Below are 15,069 nucleotides of genomic sequence, written 5' to 3' on the forward strand. Positions count from 1 at the left end.
AGAAGCTGATCACTCAGTTTCATCATTTAATTAAAACTGAAAATAGTAAAACGTGTCTGATTTGTAGAATTTATGATAGCAAACACCTTATCAAGTTTTGTTTTGTTTAATCTAAATGTCCCATTTTAAATATTTGTCCACGTGTTTTGGCTTAAGAAAATGAAAATGTACTGCACTGAAGCAGCAGGTTTTATGGTCCACTAGTGGGGTTCTAGCTTCAGTGCACAAGCTCCTTTGCAAAGTATCCTATCAAGCATTTGGCTTGCAAAGGCTAGCACAAATGTGCTTGGCCAGAGATAGATACAGAGCCTGGGTTGTTGGTAAGCAGAGCAGAGCTAGTTGTCATTGCAGCCACAGCTGGGAAATGAAGAGGTGAGACGAGAAGTGTGGGTTAAACAAGGGCAGCATTTATTTAGATAAAGCTAGTTAAGTGACTGATTATGCAAAATGATCTGCAGAGATAAAGTGCGGGACAGAACTCTTAACCAATTGGAAAGAGGCCGAGAGGGGACGGAGCAGGGCTTAAATACCTACCCTGCACCACCTCAGCATGACACAGCATGCATGGCCACACTAGGGGAGGGGATTTTGACCTCCAGGTCTGTCAGCAAGGTGGGAACTGTGTCAGGAAGAGGATAAGAATTGAGCTGCTGTACCAAAATCATTGTTGATGCAGTTAGCCATTTCATTTTTGAAAGCCAAGGGAAACAACACAGGCATTAGTGTGCAAATCATGAATGAATGGTGCTTCTTTAGTTCCAAGATTGTTACTTTAACTTCATTTGTGCTCTTGATCTGTTCATCTTCACTGTGTGCTGTCTTTCTAACCTGTCTTTTGGATGTCCTTTTGAAATGTCTCAAATATACTAATATCTTTAAAGTTCTTGAGCTGGAAGAGGAAGTTGCTCCAGAAGAAATGGCTCCTGTTGGTGTTCCCATAAAACTGAAAGCTCCACCGCCTAAAGGTACATACATCACCTCTTCTGCAAATTTCCAAAATCAATCATCTTCTGTTGAACTACCCTTGTATTCTTTGTTGGTGTATCCCATTTCATTTTTGTCCTACACGTTTTACATTTGTCTACATACTCAAAAAAACCCTAATATCTTTAAAGTTCCTCCAACGGCAAAGAGAGCTGTTCCAGAAAAGAAGAAACCTACTCCTGCACCTGAAGAAGCAGCAGCACTCATTAAAGGTAACACAGCTCTAGCTACAAAGACAATGAAGTCAGACATCTCTTTGTCTTATTTTTCCCACCCTCTAATCTCTTTTAGAATACAATGCTTTGTGTGAGGTAGACTAATTAATTGCCAAATTAATTACAAATAATTCCATATAATTTTGGGTAATGATCAAATGAGATAAAATTTAGAACATCAGTTTAGAGAATCTGTGTGTGTGTAAAATCACCAGAGACACCACCTGTGGATAGGAATGTTTCCCAATATATCATAATACAGTGACTTGAATTTTTTTTAAAAAAAATAGTGCTATTTTAAGGGAGAAAGCAAGTACAGCACAGTCTTATGCATATTTACTTTGAAGCAAGTCCCAATATGTTCAATGGGGCTTACTCCCTAGTAAGTGTGATTAGGATTGCAGCCTTAGAATGTTGTTCTTAATCTAGCATTCCAACTCTTCCAAACCAGAAATGAATGCAAAAGGAGTGATAGGCCATAAGGACAAGTTTTGTCACTGTAATTCTAGTGTGGAAGAAACAATGTGTAGAATTTTTATCAGATCTTTTGAAATATGTGTGTGTTGTCTTTGTCCTTTGTTTTGTCTGTGGTTTGCGTTAACATTTTATTTTAAAATACCTATGTTTCTAAAAAAAGGACTAATATCTTTAAAGAACAAATTTCAAGGCATGTAAACAAGCCGCCATTGCAGCTTATTATTATAAATTTCTGAATGTTGTATGCTAACGTCAAAACCAGTTTCTTTAGTTTGTCTGTTTCTTTGTGTTTTACATTTTTTAACTTGGTGCAACAAACTAATATCTTTAAAGTGCCTGTGATACCAAAGAAAATCATCTCAGAGGAACAAGTATCAGTTCCGGTATCTAGGAAAGAAGCTACTAGCATTGAAGGTATATAGAACTTTAATTTGAATGGTTTTTTAAAATCTTCTAACTTGTCAATGTTCCATGTTACAGACCCCAAGCCCAGGTTGTCATGACTACTAAAGGCCTATATGATCATCTGGTGGACTATTCATGTTCCGTTTGCATTAATAATGGGCCAGACATTAAGTAAATACATTTTAAAAGACACCAATAGGACACAAATGAAAAATTGTTTAAATGTCTAGAAATTTAGGCTGTCTTTTGTGTGTCCAAGATGTAGTCTAGTAAAAATAATTCTCATAAGAAAATTAAAGGAGAGAAAAAGGAAAACTCTGGTAGAAAATAGCATAAGATCCACGGAATGATTGGTGGCAATCAGGATTTTTTAAAAACTTAACAGAAGGATGGAATAACTACAAATCAGAAACCACTTAAGGTGGAGCATTTAGATTTTAATTAAATTAGCCCAGCTGATTTCAATGAGACAACACTTTAACAAGAGTGAGATTAAACATAAAAGTGTGACTAAAACTCAGTTCATAGTGGATCTTATCTTATGAAAAGATCCTGTTATCAGTGCCAGCCCTTATTATGTTTGAAAAGAAGTGGCCTTATCTTTTGTCTATCTGAAAGACAGGTTGGTCATCCATGGAGGCTCAAATCAGATGTGATGGTAGAAGACTTCTTTGTTTACACCTGAGTGAGCCAAATCATCTGTAATGCAGGGAGTGGAGATTTGTTGAAAGAGCAAACAGGGCACATGAGTGTGGAGATGTGAACCCTTCTCCATCTTACCTCCTTGTAGTCCATCACCTTAGGCACTTTTCTCCCATCTGGGTTCACTTCTAGTATCAGAACCCATCTCTGGTAAAAAGGTATTTAGGTATCACCACTCTTTAAGGACTTAAGGATTGCAGAGAGGGCATCATGCAGAACCTCTCGCTCTTCTGCCCCTCTTGCTCTTAACAACGAACACCCTGCTGCCCATTTTATATGTGATTATGGCAAACGTGCTGGGCTCTGTTTGTTGTTCATAGTCTTTGGTTATGTCGTTTTGTCTTACAATTTTACAAGTTTGATTTTGTATGTCTCAAAGAAAACTAATATCTTTAAGTGACAGAAACATATGAGGAAACATTACTAGAAGAAACAGAAGAAAGATTTCCAGCTGCCATTCCTAGGAAACAAGAGGTTCCACCTCCCAAAGGTACAGTCTCTCTTCAAGGACCACATAAAACAACAAAATAACAAAAGTGACAGTTTTTCTTTATTTCATTCTTGCTGCTGTTTGCATTTTGTGGTTTATGAATTCTTACAAATAATTAATTTTATTTAAAGTGTCTGAGGTGTCCAGAAAAGGAGTGGCGGAAGAGAAGATAACAATTGCAAAACTTGAAAAAACAGAGTCTGTTTCTATACACAAAAAAGCAGAACTTACTGACGTATCTAAGATATCACAGGCACAAGTGCCTGCAAAGAAGAGAGTTCTTTCTAAACCCACCAAACCAGATTCTATTGCTGTATCAAAGCCAGTGGAGCCTCAGGTGCCAAAACAGAAGAAAGCTGTTGCCAAACCTAGAAAGGCAGAACCCACTGTGGAGCCTGAAGTGGAAAAAGAGGATACAGAACCTGAGAAGCCAAAGCCTGCTGTGGTTCATGAGACAGTAGAACCTCATGTGCCAGACAAGAAGGTAGCTGTTGCTAAATCTAAAAAAACAGAGCCTGTTATGGTGCCTAAAACAGTAGAGCCAAAACAGAAGATAGCTGTTGCCAAACCCAGAAAACCAGAACTCATTGTCATGCCTGAAACAGCAGAGCCTAAAGTGGAAGAAGAGGAGATAGATGTTGCTGAGTTTGAAGAACCAGTACTTGAGACAGTAGTTCTTGAGACAGTAGAACCCCATGTTCCAAAAAAGAAGGCAGCCAGAGCTAAACGTAAAAAAACACAGCCTATTATAGTGTCTAAAATAGTAGAGCCTCAAGTGCCACAAGAGAAGGTAGCCATCACCAAACCCAGAACACCAGAACCTGTTGTGGAGTTAGAAACAGTCAAGCCTGAAGTAGAAGAAAAGAAAGTAGACATTGCTAAACCTAAGAAAACAGAGCCTGACAGGGTGCCTAAAACAGCAGAGCCTCAAGTGCGGAAAGACAAGATGGCTGTTGCCAAACCCAGAAAACCAGAACTCATTGTCATGCCTCAAACAGTGGAGCCTGAAATGGAAGTAGAGGAGATAGATATTGCTGAACTTGAGGAACCAGTTCTTGAGGCAGCAAAACCTCACGTGCCAGAAAAGAAGGCAGCCATTGTGAAACCAGAAAAACCAGAGCCTATTACAGTGCCTAAAACAGTAAAGCCTCAAGTGCCAAAAAAGAAGATAGCTGTTGCCAAACCCCCAAAACCAGAAGCTGTTGTGCTACTTGAAAAAGTCAAGCCTGAAATAGAAGAAGAAAAGATAGCTAAATCCGGAAAACCAGAGCCTGTTGTAGCACTTGAAACAGCAGAGGCTCAAGTGCCAGAAGAGAAGGTGATTGTTACTAAACCTAAAGAAAGAGAACCTTATGCTGTACCTGAAACAACAGAGCCTCTGCCATTAAAAGGTAGATGTCATCTCCAAAAAGAAAACACACTCTTGCCTTAAGAAATGTTTGTCTTGTTTTAAGAGGAAGAAATGTCCCTTTTGTTTAATGTTATTTTGTATATTTTGTACAGGCTCCTTGTCTTGTGCTATGTAAATGTGAATATGTTAAAATAATGTCAAGGTTTAGTGTCCAGTCTTTGTTGTCTTGCTGTTATTTATCTTTATAACATCTTCTTCAGTTCATACAATTAACACAGTCTAATATCTTTATTAAAGTATCCAAGAAACCTGTTCAAGAAAAGTGCTCATAGGCCAAAGCAAAACAAAAAACAGAAGCTTTGCTGGGTTGTGAACTAAGAAAACAAATTAACTGTTTTTGTTTCCTGATAATCAACATGTCATGTCCTAACAAGTCCCCATGCTGATTATTGCAGAAATATTAATATTATGTATGGCTTTATTCATATCTAGATGCATGTGCATCCTTCCCTTTATCAATAAACATGACATAGCACATTATAAAACACAAGATTAGATACTAGAATGAAAGGGGAAAGGCTATTATTATTAATAATAAATACCTAAACCACTAGCAGGTATGGGACAGCAATGGGGATAGTTCCACAAAATAGATATAACAGCAGACATTTTTAAATCTTTCATAGGTTCAGTGGAGTCCAACCATTTCCACCAACCAATAAAACATAAGTGCTTATATAAATGAAGGGTCTAGCATGAATGAATTGGAGTTGGAAATTCTTATCCCAGTGTCTTCTCTACAGTCACTTGAAAGATTTGTCTCTTGGACAGCTAGTATTCAGTGACAATTGACACTATGGTACTCATTCATACTGTAACTATAGATGTTGCAAGAAAGGTCTGTGCAATGTAAAGGGGAGCTACCTTCTTAAACACCCACTTGTGAGGTTTTAATGCCACGTTATCAATGTCATTTCATGGTTGTGTGTCGTGTTCTGTCTGCTTGGAAATGCCTCTTTTTCACTTCTTCACCCTGTGTTATAAACTATATGACATCCTTCAAAGTAAAATGTACTAATATCTTTAAAGTTCCCGAGGTGTCCAAGAAGGCTGTGCCAGAAGAAAAAGTATCTGTTGCAGTGCCTAAAAAACCAGAGCCACCACCCGCTAAAGGTACACCTCAGTCTTGGTGACCATTCATTCTGGCAAAAAAAAAAAAAATACATTGTAGGGTCACCCTTCCCCCTGGATAATTCTTTTTGTCTTCTTCTAAAAAATGACTTCATTTCTTAATTGGAAACATTTGAATAGGTATTGGTTACAATTCAAAGAGTTACAAATACTTAAACCCCATTGATTCCAGTGGGACTTAAGGGTACACTGAACTGCAGCCATTTAAGATTGCCATTAATCTTCCTGATATTCCTGTCAAGGTGCCTCTTGATTCTTGACACTTTTACCTACATTTTAATAATTCAAAACATAACAGAAAATAATGCTGTTTCTTTTCAAGTGCCTGAGGAACCCAAGAAAGTTGTCCCAGAAGAAAAGGTGCCAGAAGCACGTCCAGCTAAAGGTACATCTCATTAAAGATAAAGCAGCTGTGGGTTAGGGGTGGGCCACTTGAATAAGCATTGGCCCAGTTCACCCAGCATGATAAGACCAAACATTGGCTACAGCTTGTGGTTAGCGAGCAGAGAGCTTAACCACAAGTCTGGGACCAGATGCCACAATAAGCCAAACCTTGACTTAACTCAGTGTGGCACAGTAGTAAACAAGGACTGGAGAAGAGCAAAGCAGCTGCAAGGTCCTCTCCAGAAGCCTGCACATTCACACTATCCCAGTACGTCATAGTTTGGCGTACTGGCTCATGTGAAACAAGTCAGTGTACATATAATTCTTTTAAATGTATATTATGAATTTTTATATTATAAATTATCATCTCTGAGCATTATGATTTTGTATCTGAAGACCAAATGTTCTTCATCTTCAGTAGACTCTCTCAGGTGCTAGCTTTGGGATCCTTTTGAATTTGTGTCTTAGAAGGTGTGTGTGTCATTTTGTGTCAAAGAGTAAGCAACATCAATACCCTTCCTTTAATAGTGCCTGAGGTACCAAAGAAGCCTGTTCCAGAAGAGAAAGTTGTGCCTAAAAAACCAGAGATGCCACCAGCTAAAGGTACATGCAGTTCATATATTCAACAAAGAAGATGCACCCCTGGTCATTCCCTTATTGCAATTTGACTAACTACACTTCTTTGCTTTCATAGTTCCTTATCATTATGATTTTTTACACAAAATAATAATGGCAGCAGCAATAGTACTTATTACTCATATATGCAACATATATATATTATTAAAGCTAGACATAATCTATGCTGGGTTATTTATTTATTTATTTATTTGTTTCATTTATAAACCGCCCATAGCGAGTAGCTCTCTGGGCGGTGTACAAAAAAGGTAAAATACAAAATATCACAATAAAATCAGCCTACAAACAATGAACACAAGCAGCAACAAAAGAAAGTAGAAAATTTTAAATTATAACATTAAACGCTTAAAATGCCTGGGAGCATAGCCAGGTCTTAACCTGGCGCCGGAAAGACAGCAGCGTAGGCGCCAGGCATACTTCCTCAGGGAGGCTGTTCCACAGTTCGGGGGCCACTACAGAAAAGGCCCTAGATCTAGTAACTGTCCTCTGGGCTTCCCGATGGGTTGGTACCCGGAGGAGGGCCTTAGATGCTGAGCGAAGTGACCGGGTAGGTTCATAGTGGGAGAGGCGTTCCTCTTATGTCCATCTGCTGCTATGTCTGACAGTGTTAACATATGCTAATATTTGCAAACCTTTGGGATACATAGCGTTAACATAAGCTAATATTTTTCAGTGCCTAAGGTACCAAAGAAACCTGTCGCAGAAGAAAAAGTCCCAGTTGCTGTGCCAAAGAAGCCAGAACCTCCACCTGCTAAAGGTATGTCTCATTTTTAAAGAAAGAATGACAAGCAGTATCACACATTTTAAAAGCAAACTCTGTTGGTGTTAATATACTGTATGTCTGCAATACCTAAATATCTTTGGGCAAACATGAGAAGAGCCCTGCTGGATCAGCCCAAAGGCCCATCTGCTCCAGCATCCAATCCACAGCAACCAGCCAGCCAGATGCCAGTGGAAAGCCCACAAGCTTAAAATGGACACAGCTGCTGTCTCCCACTTGTGATTTCCCAACTACGGGTATTCTGAAGCACACCACCTCCAACACTGGACAATAGCCACCATGACTAGTAGCCACTGATAGCCTTATCTTCCAAGAATTTGTCTAAAGCCCTTTTAAAGCCATCCAAGTTGGTGGCCATCGGTACAATAAGAACAATATGTTGGAGCCACAAATTTAAACTGTTGTCCTGTGGCAGTATTTCATGTTGGATTTTTTTGTGGGGGCAGTTTTGCAACTGTTCTATATCTGTTTCATAAACTATATGTAGTAAAATAATATTAATATTTCAAGTGCCTGAGGTGCCAAAGAAAGTTGTTCTAAGAAACCAGAAGCTCCACCCGTTAAAGGTGTGTGTTGCTCCTAATATTTAACATACCTTTCTCAAAGGGAGGGACAGGAAGATATCAATTTCTGTGTCTTTTTATTGAGTAATCTATATAGAAAGGGGAAAAGCTTTATCTCTGTGCACCTTCATTGTGTTACATTGGTTCTGTCCAGTTTTGTCCCTATTTTTGAAGTTCTATGTTTTATAAGTTTCATGCGTTCTTAATATTTCATTCATATCTTTGAAATTCACATTCTTAAATGAAATTATTTTCCTTAAAGTACCTGAGATTCCCAAGGAAGTGGTCTCTGAAGAGAAGGTACAGGTTCCTGAGCCTAAAAAGCCAGAGCCTCATCCGGCTAAAGATACATATTTTAAATGAAAACACCATAAAGAACTTCAGATTTGTTTTAATATTATTTTCACATAACTGGATATTTATGAAGACAAGTATTTAGTAGCCTCTTTTCTCTTTGAGATGATTACTCATAGTGGAAATGATGCCATGTAGAGTGTGTGTGTATATATATATTCCACACGTGTATTAGAAAGAGACAGTCTTTTATGCTTCACATATATTTTGGTTTTCCTTCCCCAATTTGCTTTATCTTTTTAATAACTGGCATACATCTTTGAAGCCCAAGATTTAAAACAATTTACTATCTTTGAAGTTCCTGAGGTGCCAAAGAAAATCCCAGAAGAAAAAGTACCCGTGAAAAAGCCTGAACCTCCAGCACCCAAAGGTATATCTCAGTATATTGAGAAATATTGATGATAATGTTGTTTTGCATGTTTAGGTCTTCCAAATTTCTCACTCCTAATTCAATCTGACAATGTGTTTTAAAGTGCCAGAAGTTCCCAAGAAAGTCGTTCCAGAAAAGAAGCCACCTGAACCAGAGGCTCCACCAGCTAAGGGTACATGTCAGCATTATTGTGATCACATAGAAGCATCCTTTCTTATTTGATAACCATGCTGTTATTTTGTCTTGCTTGTTTTCTTGTATGTTGTGCAACATGTCTTCTTGAGATATTCAGAAAGCTTTCATCTTGTTTTATAAAACAATATCTTTATTAATTTATGCTTACTTGAGGCTCCCGGGGAGTAATCTCCCATCCAGGTTGCTGACCAGGTCCATACCTGTTTAGTTTCATCAACCCTGTGGTATGAATTGCTCCTAAGCTATTCATCAGTCTGTCAACTATGGTCCTATGCAGATGGCATATAATTAAAGTGTGGCACTTGGGAGTGGAATGACAATGCTAAGCACCATCTCTGACCTCCATAAGTGGATTATATTGCATATACAAATCTAATATGTATACAAGCTGTACATAAGCAGGCTATCTCCACACAACCTGAAGAGATTTGGCTTGTCTGTGAGTAGGCTCTGTGTGCAAATTACAATCAATGCATAGAGGTCCAGGACTAGTTCTGCTGCCATTCACACAATCTATCTATGTGTATGTGTGTGTGTTATGTGCCTTCAAGTCAATTTTGACTGATGGTGACCCTATGAATCGGCAATCTCCAATAGCATCTATTATAAACCACCAGATCTTGTAAATTCAAGTCTGTGACTTCCTTTATGGAGTCAATTCATCTCTTGTTTGGTCTTCCCCTTTTTCTACTTCCTTTTGTTTTTTCTGGCATTATTGTCTTTTCTAGTGAATCATGTCTTCTCAGTATATGTCCAAAGTATGATAACTTCAGTTTCATCATTTTAGCTTCTAGTGATAGTTCTAGTTTAATTTGTTCTAACACCCAATTATTTGTCTTTTTTGTAGTCCATGGTATCCGCAAAACTCTCCTCTAACACCACATTTCAAATGAGTTGATTCTACTCTTATCCACTTTTTTCACTGTCCAACTTTCACATCCATACATAGAGATCAGGAATACCATTGTCTGAAAGATCCTAACTTTGGTGTTCAGTGATACATCTTTGCATTTGAGGATCCTTTCTAGTTCTCCAGTAGCTGCCCTCCGCAGTCCTAGCCTTCTTCTGATGCACTGATTATTAAAAAAAATTAGTTGTCTTGCATAGACCTTATCTCTTTGGAATTCGATGAGATGCTGTCACCTGATTTGCATAATCATACAGTGTGGCAGCTCAGACTTATTGAAAAATAAAACCTATAGTTCATATGCTTAAGCAAAATTCAAATTAGTATGCATCAGGGAATCATCTCCATTCCCTACTAATGTGAATTAAATTATCTGTGATAATTTAGCTGAAGGACTAAGAAATGGGATGGCAATTAAATTGCAGAACTTTAGAGATCTGCAGAACTTTACAGGGAAGGGAAAGGACATTTCAGTAACAAAAATAACAAAAAGACAGGGTATGAAATAAAAGGTCTTTTGTCACCCATGGAGAACAGGAGAAAATTATAATTGAATATGATCATCATTGCCACTGTTTTCATGTTTTGTTTATTGTTTTCAAAACCTTGATAATCACACATTCAAAACCAATTGATATCTTTTAAGTGCCTGAAGTGCCAAAAAAAATTGTCCTAGAAGAAAAAATAACAAAGAAACCAGAACCTCCCCCTGTTAAAGGTAATTGTTAATGCAGAATTAAATTCAAAATGTTTGGGTACAGTGCTGCTTATATAGAATCAGTGGTAAAACTCCCGTGGATTTTAATTGGAGCAAAATTTGTGCTTTTGTCTTGTTCCCATAAACCTGACTTCAGTAATTTTATTCATTACTTGTCATTGAGATGTGGCACCATCATATTCATTAGGCATGATCCAGATGAAGCTAAACACTTTCTATAGTCTATAATCCTACACACACATCTGAGAGAAAGCCCACTGAACATCACGGAACTTACTTCTGAGTAAATATGCATCGTTTGTGCATGTCCCATTGGTTATAGCGGAAGAGTACTTTAGCTGGATTATGCCCAAAGTGACATGTGATCCAGATGTATATAAAATAGCAGAGACTTTTTTGTAGTCTTCCTTGGTCACATTGATAGAACACGATATAACTAACATGGGCTTGCTCAACTTGTGACACACCAAACTGAACACAGTCTACTAGCCATTTACTATGGTCAGCCCAATGCTACCTCCACACCCCCTTTTTTATATGCAGCCCAAAAGTAGAAAGCAAAAGCAGAAGGTTTATGAGTTCCTGGAGGGCTGCCATAAATGACTAGTAGTCTGCATTCAGCTTGGTGAATTGCACAAATTGTGAAGTTCTCATATAAGTTTTTTTTACAGTATAATTTGTGGAAAGCCTATGCAGTGCATGTTAGGAGTAAATTAATGCATAAAATATTAACAGGCAAAAGAAGAGATGTAGTGTAATCTTCCAGTAAGGTAGCAAAAATATTGTCAAAGGCATAAACCTCTCCATTATCCATTAAAGTCATTGGAAGTGAATGTTAACATCCTATTAATATGTACTTACATCTTACCATCAAACTGATTGTATCATTGGGCTTGAAGGATTAGATAGAAATGAGATGAACACTTAAGAATACATGACTTCATGGAAGAAAAGATATATCAAGGATTATATTCAATGTGACACTAAAAATACAGTTCATGGTGATAATTAGTAAATTATTGATTACAATATAAAGGCAAAAACCACTCCAGTCTTTTTGCCTATTTCTTCTTTGGAAAGATTTACTGTTTGTGAAGAGAGGAAATGTAATACTGCATTGCCACAGTGGGACTGCAAATGGAATTACCTAGTTTGATATCCCTGTTTTTGTTTGCATGGTTTGCAATAGTGATTGTTTTAATGAAAGAGAAAAGAGAGAGTCCGAGATAAATATTTAGTGATATGTAGTAGATAATGTTTTATATCTTCATGTTTTATGTCTCAGTGTTTGTTGATGTGATAATCTTACGCGTTTCTTTGGAATTAATAATAGTAAAACAAACAAATATCTTTAAAGTGCCAGAGGTGCCCAAGGAAGCTGTGCCTGAAGAGAAAGTTCCTATACCCCCAAAGAAAGAACCACCAACACCTAAAGGTAGGTGTTATCTTGGATAGAATCTTGAAGAGAAAGCAATCTTTTTCTTATTCTCTTGATCACTGATCATCTTTTGGCTATGCTTATGAGACTTTGCCATGCATTCTTTTGACTATGGTGTGCTATATGTGTATAGCAGCTTGATCCTTGGAGTTCAACTGGTGGCACAAGTAAATTGTAGCTGTCGGTAGCTTGTTGGTACAAAATTTTGTAGATGGAAGCATGCATGCCCCCCTCCTCCTTACATCTCATTACTTAAGCTATGATATTTTCCTATCTTATGTTTCATTGCACTTTCAAAATGCAATAGTAAGCATTAACTAATATCTTTAAAGTTCCTGAAGTGCCCAAGAAGACTGTCATAGAAGAGAAAGTAGGGCAAGGATCCACTTCATTCCGGCAGCCCATGCTGGAGGAATGCTGAATCAACCAACAAGCAGTTGGGAACTACCCCTGGGAGTTGGCCCACTTTAGACCCAAGTGGGGTGTGAACCCAAGGCACCTGTGGTCCTGCTGACCAACGGGAGGGGTTGTGAACTGGATGAGACGGCGCCCCTTCTGAGCTAGGGGCATGGCCATCATGTACCCCCACTGGACTCCTTATGGGAGTCCCCCTTATGATTGATCCTGCCCAATGTCATTTCCACCACTGGCTCTCAGGAGACTGGGGCCTTTAAAGGCCTGGGTCTGGCTCCACCCCTTGGCTGCTCTCACGAGACTGCCTAGGATTGTGGGTGATTTTGCAAGAGCCGGGTCATAGATGGGAGGATTCTAATTCCTCCCTCCTGTCGCTGCCTGGGGTGTGCTCCACCCCACAATTAGTGCCCCGTGCAGAGGCTAGAGGCTTGTCTTTCAGCATTAATGCAATTATAAAGAAAATGGTTTTAACTTGCTTATAAAACAAATGTCCGAAAGACTCATGTCCTGTCTGTGCCCCATTGCTTAAAATTTCATTTGTAAACAATACTGTTGGCTCAGACCAGTGAGAGAGAATGCTTAGGTGTGTTTAACTTCATGAGGATTCTTCTCTGTGTGTCTTAGTATGAAAACATACAATTGCTGATTTTGTTATACTTGTCCATTATGTTTCATTCTTATTCTTATTCTTTTCCAACTTCATATTAGTTAAATGTCTTTACCCATTCTTAAAAGTAAAACTAATCTCTTTTAAGCACCTAAAGTACTTCAGAAACCTGTGCCAGTTTAAAAAGTAACTCTTGTTTTACCTAAAGAGCCAGAACATGCTCCTGTGCCTGAAAAACCAGAACCAGTTGCTGTGCTCGAAGAATCAGAGCATATTAGTTATTTTGAAGAAAAAGAAGTCATTGTGCATGAAGAAACAGAAGTCATTGTTGTTACAGAAGAACCTAAACCTGCCATTGTTCGTAAAAAACCAGAACCCACACCTGTGCCCAAAAAACCAGAAGCTGTGTTTAAAAAACCAGAACGCCCACCCACTAAAGAGAAAGTGCAAACAATAATTGGGCACAGAGAGCTAAAACAAGTTTCTGTATATCAAGATGTAGAGGCCATAGCTGCACTTGAAGAGCCTGAACATGCTTTGGCTATTGAGATAACAGAGCCTGAACAATACCGTATTGAGGAATCAGAGACTATTGTTTCACTTGAAGCGCCTGAAGCTGTTGCCATTCCTGAGGAACCTACACCTGCTATTGTGCCAAAAAAGCCTGTTGCTGTATCTAAGAAACCTGAGCCTGAACCTCCACCCAAGAAACCAGAACCTGTTGCAGTGCCTAAAAAGCCAAAACTTGCTCCTGTCCCTAAAAAAACAGAACCAGAGCCTAAGAAGCCAAAGGTTGTGCTTAAAAAACCAGAACATCCACCAGCTAAAGATACCTTGGAACGCAAAGAGGAACGAGAGATACAGACTTTTATTGGATACAAAGAACAAAAAGAAATTTCCGTTCACCAAGGAATAGAGGCCATTGCTGCACTTGAAGAGCCTGAGAGTGCTTCAGTTTTTGAGGTAACAGAGCCCGAACAATACTTTGCTGAGGAATCAGAGGCCATTGTTTCCCTTCAAGCACCTGAACCTGAACCTGAACCCGAACCTGAACCAGAACCTGAACCTGAGGAACCAGAAGTCATTCCTGTTCCTGAAGAACCTAAACCTGCTATTGTGCCGAAAAAAACAAAGCCTGTTGCTGTATCTAAGAAACCTGAGCCTGAACCTCCACCCAAGAAACCAGAACCTGTTGCAGTGCCTAAAAAGCCAAAACTTGCTCCTGTCCCTAAAAAACCAGAACCAGAGCCTAAGAAGCCAGAGGTTGTGCTTAAAAAACCAGAACATCCACCAGCTAAAGATACCTTGGAACGCAAAGAGGAACGAGAGATACAGACTTTTATTGGATACAAAGAACAAAAAGAAATTTTCATTCACCAAGGAATAGAGGCCATTGCTGCACTTGAAGAGCCTGAGAGTGCTTCAGTTTTTGAGGTAACAGAGCCCGAACAATACTTTGCTGAGGAATCAGAGGCCATTATTTCTCTTGAAGGACCTGAACCTGAACCTGAAGAACCAGAAGTCACTGCTGCTCCTGAAGAACCTACTGCAGTGCCTAAAAAACCAGAACATCTGCCAGCAAAAGGTACATGGTATAATGTGTTCCATACAAAGTGTGTGTCTTCTATAAAGCAGAATTTTGACAAACATTGTTTTGCCATCTTTACATTGAGCAATTCAAAAATTATTCTTGTAGATAAAGATGTTTTGTGTGCTGTGTGTATGTATGTGTGCATGTATGAGGGTTATGTGTGTGTGTGAGAGAGAGAGTTCTTTCTGATTCTGCACAATAATTTGCTTATGCCCCCAAGGATATGAAATGTCCATTATTAAACAACCTACTAGTGAATAAAAAACTTAAATGTATGAATGGAAACAGGTTCAGGA

At 38.6% G+C, this 15,069-nt stretch overlaps 1 protein-coding gene across 23 annotated transcripts in view; it reads left to right on the plus strand.

The window, feature by feature from the left end:
* TTN (titin) overlaps positions 1-15,069 on the plus strand; it is a 359,167-nt gene that overhangs the window by 203,193 nt on the left and 140,905 nt on the right. For 19 of the 23 annotated variants that reach the window (XM_061608325.1, XM_061608332.1, XM_061608330.1 and 16 more), the window contains 8 exons: positions 6,138-6,200; positions 6,728-6,802; positions 7,509-7,592; positions 8,832-8,903; positions 9,007-9,075; positions 10,652-10,723; positions 12,081-12,152; positions 13,385-14,767. In XM_061608325.1, coding sequence (XP_061464309.1) covers positions 6,138-6,200; positions 6,728-6,802; positions 7,509-7,592; positions 8,832-8,903; positions 9,007-9,075; positions 10,652-10,723; positions 12,081-12,152; positions 13,385-14,767 — 1,890 coding nt within the window. Of the gene's footprint in view, positions 1-6,137; positions 6,201-6,727; positions 6,803-7,508; positions 7,593-8,831; positions 8,904-9,006; positions 9,076-10,651; positions 10,724-12,080; positions 12,159-13,384; positions 14,768-15,069 lie in introns of all 23 variants that reach the window. The other 4 variants (XM_061608344.1, XM_061608328.1, XM_061608345.1 and 1 more) reach the window with 4 other exon arrangements.

This window comes from Rhineura floridana, chromosome 2 (assembly GCF_030035675.1).
Source record: "Rhineura floridana isolate rRhiFlo1 chromosome 2, rRhiFlo1.hap2, whole genome shotgun sequence".
In the NCBI taxonomy this organism is placed as follows: domain Eukaryota; kingdom Metazoa; phylum Chordata; class Lepidosauria; order Squamata; family Rhineuridae; genus Rhineura; species Rhineura floridana.